Source organism: Spermophilus citellus (genome assembly GCF_964194105.1).
Source record: "Spermophilus citellus genome assembly, chromosome: 3".
Lineage (NCBI taxonomy): Eukaryota > Metazoa > Chordata > Mammalia > Rodentia > Sciuridae > Spermophilus > Spermophilus citellus.
In genome coordinates, this window is record NC_138184.1 from 136,217,253 (window position 1) to 136,243,319 (window position 26,067).

General features: G+C 39.8%; 1 protein-coding gene across 1 annotated transcript in view; it reads left to right on the top strand.

Moving 5' to 3' along the window:
• Nucleotides 1-26,067, top strand: part of AOAH (acyloxyacyl hydrolase) — a 223,752-nt gene that overhangs the window by 133,538 nt on the left and 64,147 nt on the right. The window contains exon 12 of the mRNA XM_081285694.1: nt 8,846-8,937. Within this exon, the coding sequence (XP_081141820.1) occupies nt 8,846-8,937 (92 nt within the window). The remainder of the gene's footprint in view (nt 1-8,845; nt 8,938-26,067) is intronic.

A 26,067-nucleotide genomic window follows, 5' to 3' on the forward strand; every position in this document is an offset into this window, starting at 1 on the left:
TCATTTAATTTACTGCCCTTTCTTAAGTGAAGGTTATTGTTATTTTTGCAGAAATAATATCCAGCATCTGATAAATGATGACTACTCAAAAAGTGCTTTCAGAAGGCAGAGAAAGAGGAAGAAAAATCTTTACTTCAGAGTTGTGTTATAAAGTTATACAATTTGTGCAAGTTTCCTGTCTCAGTGATTGGCACATAAGGGGAACTCAATATTGATTCTCCTCCTGCCTCACACTTCAAATGTAAAAGTAACCTAGGAAATAGCACTTTGAAGTATCACAAATGGGTACAAATTTATTTGTAGGATTTATTACTGTAGCAAAGCCTAAAGAAATAGACCTGGGCAGGAAAGTTTATGTGAAGGTCAAGGAGAGTCCTTAAAGTTTCAGACTTTGATGTTTGTATAAGAAAAGGCACTATATGAGATAGCTGGGTCAAATGGTGGTTCCATTTCAAGTTTTCTAAGGAATCTCCATATTGCTTTCCAGAGGGATTGCACCAATTTGCAATCCCACCAGCAATGTATGATTATGCCTTTCTCCCCACATTCTCACCAACATTTACTATTGTTTGTATTCTTGACAACTGTCATTCTGACTGGAGTTAGATGAAATCTTAGAGTAGTTTTGATTTGCATTCTCTAATTACTAGAGATGTTGAACATTTTTTTCATATATTTGTTGATCGAATATGTATCTTCTTCTGAGAAGTGTCTCTTCAGCTCCTTAGCCCATTTATTGATTGGGTTGTTTGTTTCTTTGGTGTTTTTTGAGTTCTTTATATATCCTGGAGATTAGTGCTATCTGATGTGTGTGCATGGAAAAAATTTGCTCCCAGGATGTAGGCTCTCTCTTCACCTTATTGTTTCTTTTGTTAAGAAGAAGCTTTTAGTTTGAGCCCGTCTCATTTATTAATTCTTGATTTTATTTCTTGTGCTATAGAGTCTTGTTAAGGAAGTCAGGGCCTAATCCGACTTAATGAAGATTTGGGCCTATTTTTTCCTCTATTAGGCACAGGATCTCTAGAGTAATTCCTAGGTCCTTAATCCACTTTGAGTTGAGTTTTGTGCATGGTGAGAGATAGATAAACTGTGGAAGCAACCTTGATGCCTTTCAATAGATGAATGTATAAAGAACCTGTGGTATATATACACAATGGAATATTACTCATCATTAAAAGAGAATAAAATTATGGCATTTGCAGGTAAATAGATGGTGTTGGATAATATCATGCTAAGCGAAGTAAGCCAATCCCCAAAAACCAAAGGCCAAATGTTCTCTTTGATAAGTGGATGCTGATCCATAACAGGGAGGGGGGAGGCATGGGAAAAGTGGAGGAACTTTTGGGCAAAGGGGAGGGAGAGGAGAGACGGTGTATGGGGGCAGGAAAGATGGTGGAATGAGATGGACATTATTTCCCTAGGTACGTGTATTACTGCACATATGGTATGACTCTACATTGTGTACAATCAGAGAAATGTAAAGTTGTGCTGCAGTTGTGTACAATGAATCAAAATGCATTCTGCTGTCATATATACTGATTTAAAATAATTAATTTTTTAAAAAAGAAAAGAAAAGGCGCTAAGAAAATGAACATTAAAAAGAAAGAAAAGGCACTAAAGCTTGTGAAATGCAGATGGGTGGGTGGGAAGAGGACCTGAGCAGGCAGGCCATGAGGTGACACTTTAGCAGGACTATGGAACTGAAAGGTATGAAACAGCAATTAAGTCTCACATGCACCACCTGCAGGACAGTGAAGGAGTCGCACAGCAGCAGAACTGCAACATCTGTGGTCCCAACCCCAAACAGCCTTTGTCTCTAATTCCCCAGCCCCGAGACTCGCAGAATTATCCAAACACTAATCCAAGAGCTATTTTATTCTTTTGGCAAAATAACGTTCTTTGGGAGTTTAATTCCTGGGAAATAAATAAAAATTACTTATTTAACTGAGGATGATTCTTTTCATATCTTTTTTCAACAGCAGTTACCAGCAAACTCCTCCAAATGACTTTATACTGTTTGGAAATAATCAATTCAGATCTAACCCAGTTAAGTGTATTAGAGAAGGGAATACACTGTGCAAATTTTCCACAGCATTTCTGGACAGGGAGGGCCCAAATGTAAACAGTGAAATAAAACCACCAAGTATCTTCCCTTTTTCATTGGAAGATGGGCACAATCCAGTGACTGTGTGATTGATGCCATTACTCTTTCTCTCACCTAACATCAGTTGCTTGTTGAAGCAATGGCTTAACATATTCAAATTCCAAACTATTTTATTTACTAGATATTAATTAAAACACGAGAATGAGCCAGGGGATGACACAGCAAGAAAGCTCTAACTAGATGTGGGCCCCTCAGACTTGGACTTTGCAGCCATGGGACTGAAAAATAAATCTGTTTTCTGAGAGAGAGAGAGAGAGGGGGGGGGGGAGAGAAAGTGCCAGTGGATTTTCTCAATGCATGGAAATACATACACACATACACAGAGCAATATTAAAGGAAAATATTACACAAAATAGCACATATGTGCTGATGGTGACATAAAAACACATTTATGGCATTGATAAAAGTGGAAAAATTGGGGGCAATTCAATAGTTGACCTCACCCTCTTTGGGTTGCTTAGGCTCTTTAAGCTTGAAAATTTTTTCTAGGTAAATATTAAATCTTTACACATATGTACATTTAAGATGAGTTCCTAAGAACATGAATGCTCAAGACCAATAAGTAGGAGTTCATCAGGGAAATCTTAATTTGCATTTTTCCTGCCTTAAATGCCTGAAATATCTTGGGTATAATGTTGAGTGAATAAGGCTTTTAGTATTTAATGTGACTTAAACATTCTTTTCCTTTTTTATTTTTATTTATTTATTTGGTTAGGCTCTATAAAACATTTTCTATTAGTGGCTGTTACTTTTCATTATTATCTACTGATTTTACTAACAAAGAAAAGATATGTCAAGGCTGCCATTGGTCTGCTCAAATCTTTTCTGTTATCTGATCATAAACTACACTACACTTAAACCGGGGACAATCCTTTTGGAAAGGAACACCAGGTGGTCCATCTTAACCTCAATCCTTTTCATAGTACAGGGCTTCTGACTTGTCAATCCATTGCTGACTACGTCTTTTGATTTTCCCAACAGTGCTGTTGAAGTAGATAAGTTAATATTCCTCTAGTCATCAGAGATACTGAGACAAAGAATACTGTTAAAGCTACCTCTTCCCTGATATGCACAGTTAGAAACACTAAAACCTCACCATGACACTGTAAGTGAAGTCTAAGACATTCAATCAGGAAAACCCAGCTTTGCCTTATTTTGAAGTTAATCAAATCAGCAGGATAAACCTATGCAGCTGGCCTGCTCAGGCCTTCCAGGGCTATAGCTGAGGAATGCAAACTCACCCCGGGCCCTGCTGCGATTCAGCACCAGCCGCTGTCCAGTACAGTTTAAATCCTACCCCAGGGATGCTTCCAGCACTGACTGAGAATTCCCAGTTAGTTGAGATCCATTTCCTTCAGAGGAATTGAGTTGAGAAAACACTGGAGGCAATTTCAAAATCAGTTACCTGCCATTTCCTCACTTTCCCTACCCCTCAATATCTTCTCTCCCCCAACGGAGAAAAGAACTTTATCACTCACTTGACTGAGAATGGGAGCTGCATGGAGAATAGAGCCCATGCCCAATGTCACTGTGTCCAAATTATGAGTTTTAATGTACTTGTAGAGTCCAACATGGAGAACAGATCTGATTCCTTTCCCTACTTTACTGGCACATTTCAGAACTACCACTAATATCACTAACATTTCAGACTACAGAGGAAATTAGACATGCCTCCCTATGCCAGCAGAGTTCTTATCTCTCCTCCTCCTGTAGAAGGGAGAACAATCCCATCCAGATTCAGAACCCTAGTTCCATGTCTGGTTTCCAAATCTGCAGGCACCACTGTGCAGACAACAGAGAAGGAGGTAAAGGAGTGGGGTGGGGAAGGAGTGTATTGTTCTCTTAACTTTTAACATGTTTTACGGGTTACTGACTGACCTGATACAGCTCATAAATTCTGCCTACACCTCAAAATCCTCTTGCTTACTCACTATCTCTGCCTAACACAGCTTATAAGTTTTATCCATTCTATTTGTTTTTCTTGTCTTCTCTAGCAGAACTGAATATTCTTTATTCCTACAGCAAACACACATTGTAAGCAGAAAGATGGGTGGGAGACTAAGATAAAGGGCAGGGGAAGTGGCAGGAAAAGCAGGAACCAGAACAGAGAGAGGCTGAGCCACAGCAATGAGGTGGAGTTTTGAGCAGAAAGTGGTGGGTGCCAAACTCCTGAGGAGTGAAAGTCATAGTCACTGGGACTCCAGGGACTTCTGAAATCACTTGTAGGCCTCCTTTCAATGAGCTTCCTCCTCTCCTTTGGAGGGAGATGTCACATTTTATGACAATATCTCCTAGGAAGCCCTCCTTCCTGACCACCCTTCCTGCTTCCAGTCCCCTGGGAAGCATGCTTCGGGAATGATAAGGATGGAAATTTCTGCACATAGAAGGAGTCAAGCGAGAAAGGAGGAGCAGAGACCCATGAAGTCTCGCAGGCATTATAGATAACTGCTACATTGGAACACATGTATATGTCATATGATTTATTTTGACAAGGTAATCAAATCTTAGTTCCCTGAATAATAAGAATTAGAAGGGACTTGTCCAACTTGGGTCATGTGCTGGTCTCCTAGGACCCCCTTAACAAAGAACTACCATCTAGGTGACTGCAAACAACAACAACAACAACAAAAAAAATACATCCTTATTGTCTCTGAGACCTGGAGGCTACAAATCCCAACCAGGATGCTAGCAGTGTTGGTTCCTCCAAGGGATCTGAGTGAGAATCTGCTCCATTCCTCTTCAGCTCCTGGTGATGGCCTGGCAATCGGTATTCCTTGGCTTCCCAGAATGTAGCTCCAATCTCTGCCTCCACCAACATGTGGCCTTCCCTGTATCTACATTTCCGTGTCTCCTTCTCTTCTTCTTATAAGGACCAGTCAGCTGGGGTTAGGGGGCCATCCTATTCCAGATTGACCTAGTCTTAACCAATTATATCTGCAATGACTCTATTTCCAAATAAGGTCATATTCCAAGGTACTGGGATTTAGGACTTCAACATATCTTTAGGGGAGAGGGGACAAAATTCAACCCATAAGAGTCCACAATTGAGAAGTAAATATTTTTATTTTATTTATTTGGAGTCCTAATTCTTTAACACTCTGATGGTAGGAAGATTGCTTGAGTTTTTCCAAGTGTAAAGATTATGGTAGTGTACGATTATGGTAGATTTTATTTTATACATACTGTATATATGGGACAGTACCTTAACAGTATCTATCTCACAGTATCTATCCTCTTGGGAATGGCAATGAAGGGCTTCTAATTGTCCTTTCTCTATTTCTATATTGTAATTTATTATAATATTTGAGGTTTTAGAGGGGGTACCAGGGATCGAACTCAGGAGCACTCATCCACTGAGCCACATCCCCAGCCCTATTTTGTATTTTATTTAGAGACCGGGTCTCACTGAGTTGTTTAGCGCCTTGCTTTTGCTAAAGCTGGCTTTGAACTCACCATCCTCCTGCCTCAGCCTCCCAAGACTCTGAGATTATAGGTGTGTGTGACCACACACCTGACAATATTTGAGTTTTTATAACAGGCATGTGCTGATGGTGACATAAAAACACATTTATGACAAACAGGCATGTACTACTTTGTCATCAGAAAGAACTATAAAGAGGCATTTTTCTTTTTTTTTTCTTTTTTTTTATTCTAAACACAAAATACTTTTATTTTCCCTAGGGAAAAAAAATGAAAACAGTAAACTAGATACTACTGTCTAGGAAATCATATTATAACCAGAGTGCCTTGTACATATAACACACAAAATTCAATAAATTTACATCCAATTTTGAGAAGTTCACTTTTTTTTTGTTTTGTTTTTGTTTCCATGATTTTATTATACAAGGGATAGAAAATTTCATGAAAATCCAAGAAGCCATAGACTTCTCCCTCGACTGCTAATCTGAGAATTGTCTATTTGAACCTGGTTTCTTCTCAGAGGATCATCCATTGCAGCATGTTCACGGAGACGCCAGTGCTCTCAAGCCAAAGGCAGGCAGCCAGGAGTCCAGAGCCTTCCAATGTAAAGCCTCTTCATGGGAGTGGAAAGCTCAGGCAGAGGCTCCTGGCACCAGCACAGCAAGATGCTGGAAAGAGTATGGACAATCTCGGGATCCCTTGGTCCAATGGGGCAGCCTGGGCACCGGTCTTCCTGGTTTCCTAGAGGCGTCCAACTCTCCTGGTGGGGCCGGTGGCTCCTGCTGGGTCTGAGGCCTTGGGCCAGGGCAGGCAGGCAGGCAGCTCTGGGCCTCTTCTCAAAGTGCTGTGCAATCCGGGTCCGTGGATGGGGCAGTCAGAGCTGAGAAACCCACAGGGTGGTAAAAGTGTTTCGCGGTTGAAGTCCTGCTGATCCCCAGAAAGGAAGCCCAGCCGGGGATACAAAGGCAGAGGCCAGGGCCCAGCATCTGCTTCCTCAATGGCTGGCAGTGCCTGGGGCCCTGGAGCATACTCTCCACAATCCCAGGCCTCCCTCACACAGCAGGGAAAATGCTTCTCCATAGCTGCAGACTCTCAGAGGGGGAAAAGTCTTCAGAGACCGCTTGCAAGATAGTTTCTAGGCTCCTGGGCTCCTCTTGACCAGAAGCTGGATAGTCCAAAATGGCAGTCTGAGGGCTGGAGAGCTGGAAGAACAAGCAGATAAATCCCCAGAACAAGAGAGATCAGGGTGCTCCCCTAGCAGTAGGCCAAAGGCTTCTGGAGAATCGCTGGCACAGCCTGCTTTGGAAGAGAGAAGAAGCAAGAGTCCAACATTCAATCACAGCAGCAATCGGGAACTATCCAAGAGGAATCCGCTTGCATCTGCTGCTGCTTGGCTGGTTCTTCCAAGCCATCCTCTTATTGGATGCTGCTGCCCATGCTTAGGGAGGGCCTTTGTTTCCATTGGCTATCCCACATGCCAATCATGTCCAGACACACCCTCACTGACACACCCATGAGCCTCTTGATCCTCTGCATCTTTTTTTTTTTTTAATTGTTGGTCGTTCAAAACATTACATAGTTCTTAATATATCATATTTCACAGTTTGATTCAAGTGGGTTATGAACTCCCATTTTTACCCCATATACAGATTGCAAGAGGCATTTTTCAAGGGGCTTAACTTTCCCTCCGCAGTCAGTCTCTGTAGGACACAGGAAGAACCATCATGGATGTGGAAGAATAGCAGGAGACAGGAGTCTGTGATTTGTCTTAATTTAAGTCTTAAATTATCATTAAAGGAGGACTTCAGGTTTTCATGTTTACCTCAAAAAGAGAGACAGGATTTAAATACTGAGAGAGGCAGATTTCCTGTTAGTCAAGACTAAAAGGAAATATTGACTTTTAGGGTTTCTAACCAAAGTAAGATTCCCCAATAAAACACAGACCAACCAATTCATTTTGAATTTTAGATAAGCAACTGATAAACTTTTTAGTATAACTATGTCCCAACAACTGCATGAGACATACATATACTATGCCAGAAATTAAAATTTAACTGAGCATCCTGTACTTTTACTTACTAAATCTAACAAAGCTATTCCAAACATACCAGTAGATAAGCTTTTTCAAAAAAAAAAAATTAGACCACAGGAGGGATTTGTCCCAGACGGCACTTATAAAAGGAACAATAAGAAGTGACAGCTGACCACATTTGCCTCCTGTAGTTTTTGCACCAGCTATAGAAATGTGACTTAAATGAATCCTATTGTTGTCAACACTCCAAGTCAGGGGTTCTTGACTGTACACTAGTTGCAGGGGCTATTCATTAGTCTATTTGCTGTTGCTTATAACACAATTCCACAGATTTAGTAAGTTAAAAAGAAAGAAGATTATTTTGGCTCGTGGTTCTGGAGATCCAAGATTAAGAGGTTGTATCCAATGTCGTTCTTCTTGCAGAGATTCCTGAGGGAGTGCGGGGCATCCCCTGGTGAGAGACAGAGAACACATGATCTCTCCTTTTCTTATAAAACCAACAGTATCCCATCACACAGCTCCACCCTGATGACCTTATCTAATCATCTTTTAAAAATCCCACTTCTAAGCCCCATAGCCTGATGATGTTTCTGTTCTCTTAATACCCAGCTCTGGGGATTCAACCCCAATATGAGTTTCGGAGTGGAGAAACCATATTCAAACCATAGAGGGGTCTATAAACCTCCCAAAATTACAGGCCATACTGGCTTCAGGTACATCTTTATGGGGATATAAACCATCATTCAATTCCCAAAAGTGCCTGAGGCTACCAGAATGGGCAGGGGCACCATCTTATTGACTAACAGCACAGTTTAAACCCAGCAAAGGCATTTTTGCAGGGGTCTTGGGTACTATTTTTTTTCAGGGCAATTACCTTTCTGGCGATCATCTGATGATCTAAACTGAAAAAATGAGGGTAATCTCAGAAAATTTAAGAGTGGGAAGTTTACCTGTCAATGAAGCATCCCTCTCAGAAAGACTCCTCATGTTCCATGTGTTTCACAGGAACTGACTGAAAGCCAGTTAGTTTGTGGGTGACGCTGATCATTGTGAACTCTCAGGTGAAGGTCAGAGTTGAGTCATCTGCCTCAGAAGCCAAAGGCTCTTAAAGAGAGGGAGAGACAGAGAGATAGCCACGCAACAATGCTCAAGACATAGATAGACTTACTACCTGTAGAAAAACAAATGGCCATTTGGATAATTTCTAATTGATTATTATTTTTCTTTAGAATTCCTTCTTCAGTTTGCCAATGGCAATTACCAATGAGCTTGACTGGCCCCAGCGCTCTGGTGTTACTGGATTTCTGGACTCCACAAGCAGGTATGGTGTTGGACACTCTCAAACACTTTAGTATATCACTGTATGAAAGAATACAGGAGGGGGGCTCACTCCCAAGATGTTGAAACCAGAATTATTAATGAATTGCTTATAGAATATGAATGACATGCAATGCAATCCACCACTGGCATCGAGGCCATCACTCATGCAGTGTGATGGAACATACATCATCATATGTCAGTGCTGGTGAGAAGGGACTGTTCCTGCCATGGGAGAGGGGGGGATCTGTGGTTTACTACGAATGGAAAATACTCAAAAGACATCACTGATTTTGATTATATTTACAAAGGTAATGGCTAAAATTAATTTGCAAGACTCAAGGTCCTGGAATCATCCTGATTTTAATGCTCTGGGTTTGTGAATAGACTGCACCTGATGTACAGTCTGAATGCAAGCAGCACTTCAAGGCTGTGTGCTGTGGGTAGGAGACTGCGCCTATCTGCAATGCGTGACTGGGCCTGTGTGGACCTAGGGCCTGGCTATGCTCCCCAGGGCCTGAGCCCAGCAGGCACACCTGTGATGCTAGGGAGACGTTGCAAGTGTCCCAACATGGTAGAAAGTCACAGGGTAAGAGGAATATCTCTCTCAACATCCCCTAGCTATGTATAAAAACTAAAAGGTAAAAGGAATACAGCATATGAATGGCTTCCTGTGTAAAACAGAAGAAAGGACAGAACTTTGCCTTTAGGTCTTTAGCAGGACACAACCCACCCTCTCTGACAGAGGTAGCTACACCTGAGAGAGAGGAAGCCCCGGTGAGATGAGCCATGGAAATTGTAGCGAGTGTGCCTGGGGCCTGACACCCCAATCTGTAAAGAGCTGGAACACCCAAAGGACAAGCATTTAGAGTTTCAACACACAATTGTCTTGTTTAACAAAGGACATTGCAAATGGTCAATAATCTTGTGGTTTATTATCTTTACTCATTCACTTTAAAATACTTACTAATACTTATCACAAAAGCAGGCACAGATGCATAGGTATTTTGAAGGTGAATAAGGTTTGTCCTGCCTCTGCAGTCAAATATGATCAAGTAAGCAGACATGACAATGTACTGATATTGATAATGTAAGGTAGGTGTGTTAAAGGCGGGTCTACATGGCTCCATAGGGAAGGCACTCACTGAAGTGATCAACAGCCCTCTCCTTTTTGGGTATAAGAGAAGAGGCCCAAACCCCCAAAATGACTAGGAGATTGGAGTGATGAAAGGGGATAAAGAAAAAAATTGGAAAAGATAACAAATCTTTGAGAAAACATACCCATCATCTGTGAATATAAGGAAAGCAGAGGAGTTGTGTTTTCAAGTTTAGGTCCCATTTTCAAACTTAACCAAAAACCTAGTTCTTGTCATTAGTGGAAAAACACTAATGATACCAAGAATAGGGACAGTATGAAGTAAAGTTTGTTAAAAACAAAAAGTAACTACATGCCAAGCACGGTACTGGGTGTCCTGTAGAGAGGGTGTCATTCAGTCACCTTGTGAGGTAAGTGGTATTATTTTTTTGTATTTTGCCATTAAGTTTAAGTCAACAGATTAAGAAACTTCACCGAGTCATGTGATTAATTAGAAGTAGTAGAATGTGTCATCATGGAACTTGGGTCAAACTGTAACAAGGACAGTGACGTGATGGGTGAGGGCCCTCCTACCCACAGCCCATAGCCTTTAAGTGCTGCTTGCATTCAGAGTACAGAAATGTGTCTCCCTCTAGCTTTTGTCCCTTAGATATGGGACACAGCTGTGGGTTAGGGAAATGACTATCCAGTTATCCATTTATAAAAATATCTGGAAGTTTCTCTAATCAAGGCTTCTCTGATAATAGCAGAATTTTAAATGAGAAGAACACAGTTTCCTGATCTTTCAGTGGAAGCTTAAATTTACACGTGAATCCTATAAATCTTGGCCACCTTTTGACCTCATGAAGAAAACCCAGTACGAATTTTAATATTAATGATCAAATAGTTTACATCTTGACTGGAATCATTCAAAGAATGCAAAAGGTAGGATGAGAACTCGTTTCCTCCTCTGCTTGCACATACAGCTCACACACACCAGTAGCTGTCCTGCCTCTCCTAAATTTAATTTTCCCCCAAATTCTACCCAAACTTAGCTCCTGCCCCCAAGAATACTCTGTTCAGTGGTTTTTCATTTTTACTGGGAGACAAGAGGGAGATCAGCCTCCTTTTTGCATCTGTGCCTCTATCTTAGCACTTGGATTTGCTCCCTGGCCAGTGAAAATCCCTTTAGCTCTCCACTCCTTCACCACCTTCCACCTCCATCCTGATCAGAGCCCCTTGGGCAGCAGGATCTTCCTTAGAAGCAAGAAGGAAAACCTGTTTTATAACTCTTATAACCATTATTCAGAGAAATTCTGACTCTGTCAGTCCACTTTCTGCTGTAATAACAGAATACCACAGATGGAATCGTGGTTTTTTTTTAATATTCATTTTTTAGTTTGTAATTGGACACAATATCTTTATTTTATTTATTTATTTTATGTGGTGCTGAGGATCGAACCCAGGGCCTCGCAGGTGCTAGGCAAGCGCTCTACCACTGAGCCATAATCCCAGCCCCTGGAATCATTTATTTTAAAAAGAAGAAATTTATTTCTCGCAGTGCTAGAGGCTGGGAAGTGTGATATCAAGGTACTGGCATCTGATGAGGGCCTTTTTGCTGAATCGTCACATGTAAGTAAGCATCAGGTGCCTAGAGCAGGACAGCCTATTAGCCCAGGTCTTTCTTTCTCTTCTTATAAAGCCACTAATGCCATCACAGGATCCCACCCTCATGACCTCATCACTCCTCCATTGTGTCCCCAAGGCCCACCCCAAATACCATCAATGTATGCATTTGGTGATTAGGTTCCCAACACATGAACTTTTGAGAGAGACATTCAAACCACAGCACTGTCTCACAAAGGAAGTGGCCCCCTAAGTGTGACCTATGTAAACATTCTCTCTGTTCCGAGCTAATCTGTGTTGACTGAGCACCTTTTCATAGTAAGCTATATATTACTCAGTCTGTTTATGCAACTTGCTCTGGTTGACGCTAAGGATTGTCCTATCTGCTATACTTCTAAGGTGTCGAGCACACCACAGCTAGTTGTTCACCTTCCTGGAGCTTTTCTGTCCATGGGTCTGTTAGGCCCAGAGCTATGTTTTTGCCAGCTGTTTCTGTGTACTATGCCTGTGTTCTCTGCCACTCGGCTAGAATGGAGAAGACTATATTCAACTTCTTTTGATAGAAAAGGAAATTCTCTGTTTGGAGTATGACTTGCAATGATTCCCCTGTTAAGCAGAAGCACAGGTGGTATGGCACTCCCTGCATTTCACCATGCAACATGTCCTCAGAGGAGTCATACTAGTAAGCCATCTCACACACCATCATGTGACTTGTACCTGCAGATAACGAATGCTAGGTCAATCTCTTTATTAAAGTAATAAAAAACTATAAGGTATATCAAAATATCAGGGAGAGACTAGCATATGAGAGGTCCTGTTCTTGTGAAATCAGGAAAATGAAAATCCAGACCTAGGAATAGCTCTTGCGAGGCATGTGCACAGCCTCCACTGGCATTTTGGGTAAATGTCCCTTGAGTCCAGATGCTTCTCGACACAATGTCTCATGGATTTCTCTATCCAACTGGACCCTCTAGAATGTGCTTCCTGTGATCCGGGATCAGCCTCCTAGCGTAAGCATAAGCAATGATCATCGGAAAATGCACCCCATGCCGGGCGCAGTGGCGCAGCCTGTAATCTCAGAGGCCCAGGAGGCTGAGTCAGAAGGATCAAGAGTTCAAAGCCAGCCTCAGCAAAAGCAAGGCACTAAGCAACTCAGTAAGACTCTGTCTCTAAATAAAATACAAAAATAAGGCTGGGGATTATGCTCAGTGGGTGAGTGCCCCTGAGTTCAATCCCTGGTACTCTCTTCCCCAAAAAAGAAAGAATGCACTTCATGAAAGCACAAAGATGCAGTTTGGGAGAGAAAATGGTTCTTTTTCTTTCCTTCTTCTACTATACTCTTCGTTCTTTCAAAATTAATCTCTTGCATAACATGAGAATAACACTAATTGAAATTATGTGCATTCATCGAAAGACAAACATGACCCCTTGGCTTTACAAACTTTAGTTCCTTCATCTGAGTTAACTGTGCTTGACTCTTCAGAAAATTCAAAAAGTAATATCCCTTAAAACAATGTGGTTTTGTATTTTTCCAATAGGAAATTGAGGAATTGAGTAGGTCAAAGCAGAAAAAAAAAACATTCCCCATTGGGGTTGGGGGAGTTTGACAATAGAGAAGAGAACTATAACTACATGGGAGAAAAAAAAATGTATTTTTAAAAGGCTAAAAATAGCACTTCACATTCAGGTCACTTTCAAAAGCAATTCATGTAACAGGAAAATTGTTCTTAAGTAGCCACGTTCTAATACCACTGGCAGAGGGTTGAGAAACAATACCAAAACTTCAATAAGAAAGGAGAGACTTCTTACTTGAAAGTAGTATCTAAAATTCCACAGCCCCATAGTGGAGTCGGAGGAAGGAAGTCTGTACTTACAGATGAGGAAACGTGTTCTATGTGATCTTGGGTGGAACATTTGGCATCCCTTGATCTTATGCATATGGTGAAATTGAGGTGGGCCAACTGATCTTTGAAGTTCCCTCCAATGTTCAAGTTTACTGGTTACAGGATGATGTACCCTACTTTGTGATGCTACTTGGTTGTGTTAATCGGCTTTTCATTGCTTTGAAAACACCTGAGCAAACAAACAAACAAACTTGTCTCATGGTTTCAGAGGTCTCAGTTCATGGTTTCAGAGGTCTCAGTTCATGGTCAGTCCATGGTCATTGCTTTGGTCCTGAAGGGAGGCAGAACATCATGGTGGTGGAAGGGCATGGTAAAGGAAAGCTTCTCAGCTCATGGAAGCCAGAAAATAGAGAGAGAGAGTGAGAGAGAGAAAAGGGGGAGAGAGAAGAGGTCCCAGGGACAAAATATAGTCCCCAAGAGTATACCCCTCAGTGCCTTACTTCCTCCAGCCACACCCCACCTGCCTACAGTTTTACCACCTCCCAGTAGTCCATTAAAATTATACATCTATCAATGGGATTAATTAAAATCAGCATACTAGAATGACACAGCCACATCAATGTTTATAGCAGCTCAATTCACAATAGCTAAACTATGAATCAGTCTAGATGCCCTTCAAAAGAAGAATGGATAAAGAAAATGTGGTTTATATACACAATGGAATATTACTCAGTCTTAAAGATTGAAATTATGGCATTTGCAGATAAATGATGAGGTTAGAGCCCTCATGATTCAATCAGTCCCCAAAAGTCCCACCTCTGGACATTGCTGCATTGAGGACCAAGACTTCAACACATGAGCTTCTGAGGGACATTCCAGTATCCAAACCCTATAACATTGACTCAGCAGCACTGGAGAAATTCTTGGGGAGAGAAGCCCCTGCAATTCTGTCCTTACCAAACATGCCTTTCTCCACCCCTGAACCAGCCTGTCCTTTGAGACAAGGCAGACTAATTTCACCGCGCAGAGCCTGAAGCATTCTGAGCCACATGTGGCCAAAGCATAGTTAGTGTGCAGTAAAGGATGGGCTCATGCACAGGGAGCCCCCACTGTGTGATGTTGGGTGTCTGACCAGCTAATGAATAAAAGTGCCCTTCCATTATTATTATTATTTGTTATTATTATTGTTGCCCCTTGTGTATAATATTTCATCCCAGAGAGAAAAACAGATGTGCCCAAATCCTTAACAAAAATAGCTACCTAAACCAACCACATCTAAACTGAGCATTTATGGCTTATCTCATCCCCTTCCTCAGAAAGTGGGGCCTAGAGTCAGTCGTCAGAGGAGATCTGCAGGCCAGGGCTAAATGGCAAACAGGTTCTGGAGAGCATTGTGTTAAACAAAATAAGCCAGACTCAGCGGGGGGGAAAGGAAGAATTATATGTTTTCTCTAACATGTGGAAATTAACAAGGGAAAAGGGGAAAAAATAAAAAGATAAAGGACATTATGAAAGTAGAAGGATGACCATTAGGGTATAGAAAGGACATCAGGGGAGGGAAAGGGGAGTTACTAGGGAGTGAAATCAATAAAATAATGTTATATGCATGCCCCAATTTCCCACAAGGAAATACACCATTCTGTAATATGTACCAAAAAAAAAAAAAAAAGATAGGTTCTTTAAAGTTGGAGTGTTGAGGGGATAGGGTGGCAATCAGAGCTTTAAAAAAAAAAAGAAAAGGTTGAAGTTAGCCATAAAAAGTTACAAAAGTCAAAAGAAAAACAGTTACCATGTCAAGCTGGAAAGGTTAGAGTGAGATCAACAAGTTGATACATGTGAATGCAAACCAGATGGAATTTTCTAGATTAAATGTTATATTGGGCCAGAGACATAGCAAATACTTAGAAAGCAAAAGACAGAGCCATTGTTATAAGCAGCACAATAAAATTATCTAAGGACATTTAACACATCTTTGATGAGAGGTGTCCTAGATTCTGAATGTAAAAGGTTATCTATTCTCTCCCACTCAGTGGATGTTATATGAGAGAACAATTTTGAAAAGCAATGTATTCACTCCAAACCAAATCACTTGGGGCATTCAAACAAGAAAATTGGAGAGTAGGGATTTGCTGCTAAGATTTTTAACCCAATTTCATATTTTTTTTAAAAAAAAAGACATGTAAGTACTAAACACTAATGAGTTTAATAACCTTATTAAATCTATTATTCACAAATTGCATATGACATAATTGCAAATGATTAGCCCTATCATAATTATACTTTGCCAAACAAATGATTAATCAGAGGGGTGATCATCTGAAGCTGGGTGCAACTGACTGGAGTGGGACAGAATCCATCTGCTTTTCAACTGTGATTCATGTACCTCTGGTGGGTGGTCCCTAAGGTCTTTTCAGGGGGCCCACAAGGTAAAGTTGTTTGCACAACAATACTAAAATATCATTTTTCGGGCTGGGGATGTGGCTCAAGAGGTAGCGCGCTCACCTGGCATGCGTGCGGCCCGGGTTCGATCCTCAGCACCACATACAAACAAAGATGTTGTGTCCGCCGAAAACTAAAAAAAATAAAATATTAAAAAAAATCATTTTTCTTTTCACTGTGTAATCGTATTAGTTAGATTTCATCACTGAGACAAAATACCTGAGGGGGGCGGAACAACTTAAGGGAGAAAAGATTTATTTTGGCTCATGGTTTCAGAGATTTTAGTCCATGGTCAGCGGACTCCATTGCTTTCGACTGAGGTGAGGCAGAACATTATGGCAGTAGGGTATGACAGAAGAAAGCTGCTCACCTCATGGCATTTAGAAAGCGGAGAGAGAGGAAGGGGCTAGGGATGAGATATAGTCTCCAAAGGCACCTCCTCCCTTCAGCTAGGTCCCACCTCCTACATTTTCCATAGCTTCCCAATAGTCCACTCAAATTATTAATCCATCAATGAGCTAATACACTTATGAAATTAAGAGTCCCCACTATCCAAACATTTCCTGAAAGCCCCACTTCAGAACACTGCTGCATCAGAGACCAGATCTTCAACACATGGCCTTTGGGGGACATTCAAGATTCGAACCAATGGTAGCCCTTTGAACTAAAGGTATAAAATCAATGGTAGGTAAAACTGCCAACATGCTAGCATGCACCAGAGCACTAGCACAAACTACATTAGTTGGTATGTTCTTCAGCTTCTCAACTCTCAGTTTGAAACAAGAGATAGGTATCATTTCTCAAAAACGCCACCTATGTGGGACCGCAAATTGGTGCAACCACTCTGGAAAGTAGTATGGAGATTCCTTGGAAAACTGGGAATGGAACCACCATTTGACCCAGATATCCCACTCAGTTTATAACCAAAGGACTTAAAATCAGCATACTAGAGTGACACAACCACATCAATATTTATAGCAGCTCAATCCACAAGAGCTAAGCTATGGAACCAATCCAGATGCCCTTCAACAGAAGAATGGATAAAGAAAATGTGGTTTATATACACAGTGGAATATTACTCAGTCTTAAAGAATGAAATTATGGCATTTGCAGATAAATGGACAAAGTTGGAGAATATCATGGTAAGCCAAATAAGCCAGTCCCAAAAAACCAAAGGCCAAATGCTCTCTCTGACATGCAGATGCTGATCCATAATTTGGGGGCAGGAAGAATGGAGAAACTTTGGATTGTGCAGAGGATGGGAGGGAAGGACAATGGAATGAGATGAACATTATTATCCTATGTACATGTATGATTGCACAAATGCTATGGCTCTGCATTATGTACAGCCAGAGAAATGAGAAGTTGTATTCCATTTGTGTACAGTGAGTTAAAATGCATTCTGCTGTCATGTATAACTAATGAGAAAAAAAATTTTTAAAAGTTTTTAATTCCACAGAGCATCAAAAAATATTAATTTTATTAAGCTGAATAAATAATTTTTAATCATTTAATCCAATAACATGCAAAATATGCAAAAAGCACTTCTGCTGCATAACAAAACATTAACAAGGTATGATGTCTCTCTTAAGGAAAAGTCTTTCTGTAGGTGAGTTGAAAACTGAATCAGTTTTTCATAGAAAGTTATTTATTTATTTCAAAAATTTGAAAATTTTTATTTTCAAATAAAAGCTATTTATTTGGCTATGAAACAAACTATGGTTTTTCATATATATATATATATATATATATATATATATATATGATCTAAAATGAATGAAATAAGTTCGTTTCAAGGAAAATAAGTGAAAACATTGGTGTTAATGATAAAATTTGGCTTTCAAAGGAAAATCTGGAGTTTTTTGCTTTTTTGTTTGGAAGGGTTGTTTCATTTTGTCATATGACGTTTTTGAGACAGGGTGTCTCTATGTTACCCATGTTGGTCTTAAGATCCTGTAGGTTCAAATGATCTTCCCATCTCAGCCTCAGAAGCAGCTGGTACTGTAAGTGTGCACCATGACTCCCAGCTTCAAAGAAAAAAATTGAGTTTTAGAAAATGTGTGTCTTCTACTAAGAATTTGACAGCTTCCTAATACTCACTGAAATTTTCATTTTCTAATGAAATATGTAGCAATAGGAACAAATGTAATTTTTCAATATTGTATCATGAGATCTATAAATATTTGGAATATCTGCATAACAGATTTTTTTTCTAAATGACAAGCATATGATAAAATCATATATGGTAAAAGAGCCACTAAAAATTCAAGATAGACCGATGCATTTTAATGTAACCAGGTGTAAAATGTTCATTGATACAATTTCAGAGTATACGTTGCAATTAATCAATCTTCAAGAAACTACTACTGATTGAGTTTGGGTATAGTTTGGGAATAATCAAAGAAGATTATCCCATAATTATCTCCAAAAGCTCCATGTATGTGTAAGGCCAGAATTTCTTTACATACTTCCACCAAAATGACATATCACAATGACTAAATACAAAAGTAGGTAAATCCAGCTGTCTTCTATTAAGATATCTACCTTTTTCAGAAAAAAAAAAAGTCATGCTTACATGGAATAGAGTCATCATTATTTAAAATTGATTACTAATGAAATGTCCATTAAAATTTGCTCATTTTAACTTCTAATATAATAGATGTCAATAGGTCTAACTCACATAAATAAAACCTCTCCAGGGTCCTCAACAATTTTAATAATGGTTCTGAATTCAAAAATTTGCCACCTCTGTTCTAAGGAGTGACTAAGGACAGAATTTGGAGGATGCCAACATTTAGAGATCTGGGAAGAGAAGATTGAGAAGGGACAGACTTAAGAGTATAAAGAAAACTAAAATGGCTTAGGGTGATTGGGGACGAAGTGAAGCAAGTATTTCCAAAGGAGAAGTCACATCGGCCTGATGCTGCCAGAAGCAGAGGAAGACAAGAGCTGAGAAAGACCAATGGTGACCATGGAGACACTTAGCCCAGAAACCTGTCAGTGAGGTGGCAATGGAAGCCTGATTGGAGAGAAGGTTCAGGAGGTGATGCAGTGAGTGCAGGTGGGCACGGACAACTCTTCCAGTGAGTTTTGCTATCAGAGGAAAGCTGGAGGAGAATAGCAGATCAGGAAGAGTTTATTTTTAGATGAGAAATCCTACAACATACTATGGTGATGGGATGTTCCCAGAGAGAGAGAGAGAGAGAAAAGAGATTGTGGAAAGGAATGCGATCCTTGAGAAGGCAAGAAAGAATGGCATCCTCCACTCATGGGCAGGACCCTTTCAGGACCCTTTCTAGATTCGGTGGCTCCTGAAAGACAAGAGTCTCCCTGCCAAATACTATTAAATGACTTCCCCTTGCTTCTACTTATTTTTGACTCCCTCTTGCTTCTAGCTATCTTACATTTTAATATTTTTAATTACTCAGATTATGAATATATTTTAATTTCACAAAATTACTGATGTATTTGTTAAAAGTCCCCCCATTTCACAGTTTAGCATAATTCCACCCAGACCCTTTCTAGGTATTTCCATACGTGTATTAGTACTTGATGAAATAAACACTTTGTTGGGATTCTCCAACAAGTTAAACATCATGCATAACATAGTAAAAGTTATGCTTTGTTTCAACAATGCCTCTTGGAGCACTTTCCATTCTTGTTTTATGCTACACAGTATTTTGTAGTGTGTGTGGTTTTTTTTTTTTCTTTCCCCTGTCAGGGACATTGAACTTATTTCCAAAGTCTCATATTCCCAACAACACTACATTGAACATTCTATACTATATCTTTATGAATATGTATAAGGACTTCTTTGGGAAAAGAATTGTTGAATCAAAATATATATATTCTTAATTTTTTAAAAGTCTTCCAAATGGACTATACAAATTTATATTCTCACAATTAGTGTGTGAGAATACTTGTCTCATCCCATCCTGGCCAATACTAGATATTGTCCATCTTTTTAAATTTTTTCCGCTTTAACAATATTTTGTCATTTTGAGTTAAGCATCTCTTCATAAGCATCTATCTCATTTTTGTTCTATCTAGTTACCCTCTACTGTGGGTCACAACCCATGGCTAAGGGATCAGTCTCTCTAGACAGTCTCTTCCTACTAACCCCCATTGGACTATCTGATCTCCCCTCCTCACTTATCACAGTCATTTATGCTGAGGGACCTGAACTTCCAGCATCGGCTGTGGGGAGCTTGAGGAAGCAGAGAAATCCCTCTGGAGACAGTTTCAGAAGACTGTTTCTGCTTTATTGTGCAGCAAAATGCAGCTTTCAGGGTGGGTATATGCCAATTTACACATAATAGTCATGATAGGCCAGAGGTGATACACAACATATCATATTACGGGAGTCCAGACATCAAGAGTTTAGAAACTGCCATCAAAGCTGACCTTGTACCAATAGGGAATAAATTTCTGTCAAAGGAGCAAGGAAATTGCACTTACCAGTGTTCTGACAGCACTTTGTCCCCAAACATAGCATTCTGTGTTAGGACTTCTCTGCTACACAATGAGCAAAATGATAAGCATTCCTCCATGAGGGTCCAGAATCAGGCCCACCAACACATTTACTCACTATCTTCCATTCCACCTGCCCTGCAGCCAGACTGTGAGCATCCCAAGTATGATCAGGTGACTTCATTTTGTAGCCTGAGAACCCAGCACAACATGTGGCACACAGTAGGTACTCCATAACAGAACTGCTGAACCAGTTCATTATATAATTTTACATTTTAGAATGCTTTACAATCCACAGACTTCCTTCATATACATTTTCTCAAATTGCCCAAATCAAATCAGATTTGCCGGAACTAACATTTCATGGGAAACGGTAGGGGCGAGGAAAAGGAGTATAAACAGCATGAATTGAATCTCCAGCTGCATGTTATATGTGTAAAAGTAAATCAGCATAACAAACTCTTGGACTTTTAAGTGTGTCCTATAATCACTGTTCTATAAGAAATTAGCAAAATTCATTAAAATATTAAATCACATAATCAATATTAAAATATTCATCTTATAATCAACAAATTGGAAAAAAATAATTTAAAAGAAAATTATTAACTCAGTAGCCAAGCAGAAAACATAAAACAAAAGGAAGTTTTGCTAGTAGTAAGTTTGATCAATAATAGATAAATTCAAGCCTCCACGTGAACTTTTTTGTACAGAATGATGTGATTTTTGTAGCCTAGGTTTATATAAGCAAATGAACACTCTCCAAATTTCTTTAGTAGAATTCTTATAACCAACAGGACATGATACTTTAGAACATCTCAATTTTCAAATAAAGATCACAGAGATAATCCATCAATTTTCTTCAAAAAGTATTCTGTCAAATATCAGTTCCACAAAATGTTAAAAGGTATTATGCACATTTTCTAAAAGATTCTTTAAGTGAAATAAGTTTTGGAAATGCTAATTTAAATAAAGGGAAACAAGTTTATTCAGTGTAAGGCTTATCAGAGCTTTTACATGCCAAAAATCTTTGTATATCTAAAAAAAAAAAAAAAAAAGGAGAGGAGTACAACATTGTCTTAGTCCATTTTGCTGCTCTTATTAAATATTTCCTAAACTGATTTGACTGCAGAACTATGTGAATTCCATATTTGTGTTTTATGAAAAAGATAGATCTTCAGAAATTGTTGCTTCACAGCACATCCTTTGGGAAATGCTGTTTGATTATTAAAATGATTGTCTATGTCACAGCTGATCTTTTCAAATTTATAAGCATCCGTTGCCTTAAGTCTCTTAGTTTTTTCCCACTGTCATGTTCACCCTCATCCACTGGCCTAGAATCAAATCCCGAGCTGGTTAAGGGTCAGGATGGAGAGAGTTAAAATGGCTCTGCCCTCAGAGAACAGGAGAGGAATCTGTCTTAGTGAGAGGCTGACCTAACAGGTAGGCAGCTAGTCTAAGTCCAGCAGCTCATGAATTATTGAACCCAGTGCCCATGAAGTCTATTTCCCCATACAGTTTTCCTGCTCCAAATTCAAAATTTATCATGCTGTCCTGCTAATCTTTGCATGTCTGAACTCCCAGGACCTCCTCAATACAGTCATCCTCACCCTGTGAAATTAGCACACTGCTGGTCTCTCGGAATACACAAGTCATGATCTGCATGTTTATCATTCTCAGAGGCTGAATCTTGGTTGTTCTGTGATGCAGTGAGTTAGGAGTGACACAGGGCTCTCTGGCTACTAACAAAGGACTAGAAGAAAATTTGAAAGGTCTTTAATCCATCTCCCTGGCCCCATGCTGGCCTAACCTGCATCCACATCAGAAAGAAAAATATCTACCCTTTTCTCAAAGCTTTCTGGAAGAAAAGGTCCCTAGAGAGAGTCTGTCTAGTCTGTAAATTATCCAATTTTATCTTAATCTACTGCCTGCCCTAACCCTTCATATCAAATGTTACCATTTCTCTCTCACCATCCTGCTGCCAGCCTTCCTAGTCCCACTCTTTTCTGTGACTTATTCTCTAAAATTGAACTTAATAGGGCCTCAGAATTTATGCCCAAACTAGATGTCCCTCTGGAGAGAGTCAGAAATGGCCTAAGAAAGTAAACCAGAACATGATATGTCACTATTGCTTGAAGCATATCACACTCAATTCATCCTGAAGACTTCTGACAGGCTACTAACTCTTTGGGAAAACTCCAGGTTCTCCTTTGAGTCAATATAGGAGGCAACCATTTTTCTTTTCTTTTTTTTTTTTCTCTTTAGTTGTAAATCAATCTTTATATTTGTCTGCATTATTTTTCGTGAGGTCCATTCTTGATTTTACTTTGTTTTGATTTGTTTTAATGGAATGAGGGTCTTAGAAGACTCTCAGAGAGAGAAGTTTTTGGATATATGAACCAGCATTGGGCAAAGCAATAAGTAACCATTCGACTTGAGATTTATCTATTTTGAATTTTGACTAGTAATCAGGGGTTCTTGCATACAGTGCCTATATTGCACAGAGCCCTCCAGTAGATGGAGTGGATAAATCTGGAAATTTCACATGGTTAAACCTCCAAGCCTGCTTCTGGTGTTGAAGATACCAGTACTCAGGCATTGGACAAAGTGTGGAAGAGGCTTTCAAGTACCTTTCCTCTCCATCCCACAAAGTGCAGATTAAAGCAGTCACCTCTTCTATAGGCCCATTGGTCTGGATTTTGTTGTGCAACACAATGAAAAGAGAGTAACAAAAGACAACACTGGGACACTTAAAAATTCCAAGTGGAAATAGGAGAACAAGAGGAGGATTTGAGACCAGAACAGTCATTACAGTTTGACTTTGTCATGCAGTGTGACCTAGTATGGTCCTGTTCATGCAGTCCAGCAGACCTTGAGCATAGAGAACTTTCTCTTGAGCCATCCTCTGAACATGTAGGCATCTCAAAATATTCCACTGATTCCTCTCTAGGCTCAGAATTCCTGAGCACTCCTTGGGAAATTCAATTCCTAAAATGAGATTATTTATTTGGGATGAGGATGAAAGAAAATAGTGTGTTTTAGTTATATAAAATACTTCTAGTGTTTGGCAGAACAACTTAATCCCCAAATTCTAGATGTTGTGGGATAAAGGGAATAGTGGAGATTGAACTCAGGGGCTTGTGCATGCTAAGCAAGCAATCTACCACTGAGCTACATCCCCAGACCTCTAGGCACTAGTTGTAGTTAGAAATATGAATGAATCTGTTGCCAATTGGTAAAGATATCAATGTTTCTTGTAATGAAAAGTGAAATAAGCTGTACCTATAAGATTAATACCCATGCTATTTGCTCTCCAGAGGCAGGTCATGAGCAAAACCATATTTCAGTACATAAATTCCTTTTTTAGAATTATCAAAAATACATTTATGACCAAGTATTGATAACAATTACTTTCCCAAAGGAAAATAAACCTTCTTTATTGACCATGAAATTATTTTAGTATTGAACTCAGATCTAACGTCCATTTCCTATCTGCTATTCCAAAATATAATAAAATAGTCAAGGCACAGGGTGTAAACCATTCAGTATTTGTTTCAGGCTTCTAGGTAAGATAGCAGATTAAACACAAACATTTACTTCTCATATTTGGGAAACTCTACTTAAAAAATAGTAAATGAATTTGTCCACAAGGACAAAGAGAACAGGAAGAGCCAACAGCCACAACATGTTGGAAGCCAGAAGCAGAAAGACAAGCTGTAGCTGATAGCAGTTTCAGAATAGCTGCATCCTGAGCTAGTTGGGGGGAACACCCAGCAGAAACCTGGTTTACACTGAAGAACCCCCAGAAGACTTGAGGACTGACTGGCTACACTCTAGAAAGGAAGTGAGGCTAAAAGATTGCAGAAAAAGCAGTTAGGTATGCCAAGTACTGGGCCCTAGCAGCTACTGTCCTGGCTACAGACTAGACAACTCTTCCCCTGGGAATGTGAACATCCCAAAAGGAGACCCCAAGATGCTAACCGCAGAGTTCCCTGAGAAAGGCCCAGCCAGTTCACCCTACAGCCAGGACTATACTCAAAAAGCACACCCAGCAGCCCACTTCCAAATCAGCTTGTTAGTGTGCCATTTCAATGTTTAAATATAAACCAATAACCCAAGGCTATCAGATCATCAGACATCTAAGGGAAACCTCCAACATGAAAACAAAGGAAAATGACAGAGAGGAACTATGCACTGGTGGGTGCAGGAAGGTGGCAGCAGGTAGGGGACTTGAAAAAAAAAAAAAAACAACTCTAGGGCCATGGTGGCACACCCTGTAATCCCAGCAACTTGGGAGGCTAAGACAGGAAGATCACAAGTTCATAGCCAGACTTAGCAACTTAGCAACTTAGTGATACCCCGTCTCAAAATAAAAAATATAAAAGGGCTATGGATGTAGCTCAGAGGTAAAGCACCCCTGAGTTAAATCCTCAGTACCAAAGTGGGGAAAAAACCCTCTAATTAACAGCCTACTCATAAAAATAACTAAAATTATCTTCGAAAACATAAGAAATTACATTCATAAAACAAGAACATGTGATAAAGGAATATTCAGAAAACAAAATGAGTACTTGGAAATTATACTAGTAGTAGCAGATAATTTTGGGGGGGTGAGGAGGAACCAGAGATTGAACTCAGGGGCATTTGACCACTGAACCGCATCCCCAGCCCTATTTTGTATTTTATTTAGAGACAGGGTCTCACTGAGTTGCTTAGCGCTTTGCTTTTGCTGAGGCTGGCTTTGAACTCATGATGCTCCTGTTTCAGCCTCCTGAGCGGTTGAGAATTTTTTTTAATAGATAAATTTATTGAGGATCATGAGCTCTCCTTGGATGTACTAAAGGAAACAAATTCCTATTTTAGTGAAAATGCCAATAAAATAACACTTTCACAAGTTCACGTTTTTGTGAGAGCACGTTGATTTAATAAGTTGAATATGCAGTGATGACATCACTTCTATGATGGTGGCTGTTGTGTTGACCATTTCTGCTCTCCTAAACAACGAATACAAGATAGCAGATAATTGTAAAGGAAGAGTTGAAAGACAAAATTGAGAATAACATTCAGAAAAGTAGAGAAGAAAAGACAAATGAAAATAAGGTAGAACTAGGAAAACTGAAAGACCAGTTCAGATAACTCAATATCCAAAAAAGAGTTCTAAAAAAGAAACATGGATGTCATGAATTAAATAATCCGAGAACATCTCTCAGAATTGAATAACGTGAACTTCCAAGATTTGAAAGATTCCATCAGATGCCCCAAACTGAATGAAAATAGAACCACACCAACACCATCTGCTATCATAGCATTTCAGAACTGTTTAGTCAGCTTTTTTGCCACTGACCAAAAGACCTGAAAAGAACAATTTGACACTCAACCTCAGATGCCTCAGATCATAGATGGCCAGTTTCATTGCTTTGGTGAGGCAGAACATCAAGGCAGAAGGTGCATGATGGAAGAAAGCAGCTCAGGACCCGGCCACCAGCAAGCAGAGAGAGACTAAGCTCAGCTCATCAGGGACAAAATGTATACCAGAAAGGCACACCCTCCAGTGACTCACCTCTCCCAGCCATATCCTACAGGCCTACAGTTATCACCCCATTAATCCATTCAAGTGGATTCGTGTGTTGATTAGGTTAAGGCCCTTCTAACCCAATTGTTCCACCTCTAAACTTTTTGTTCT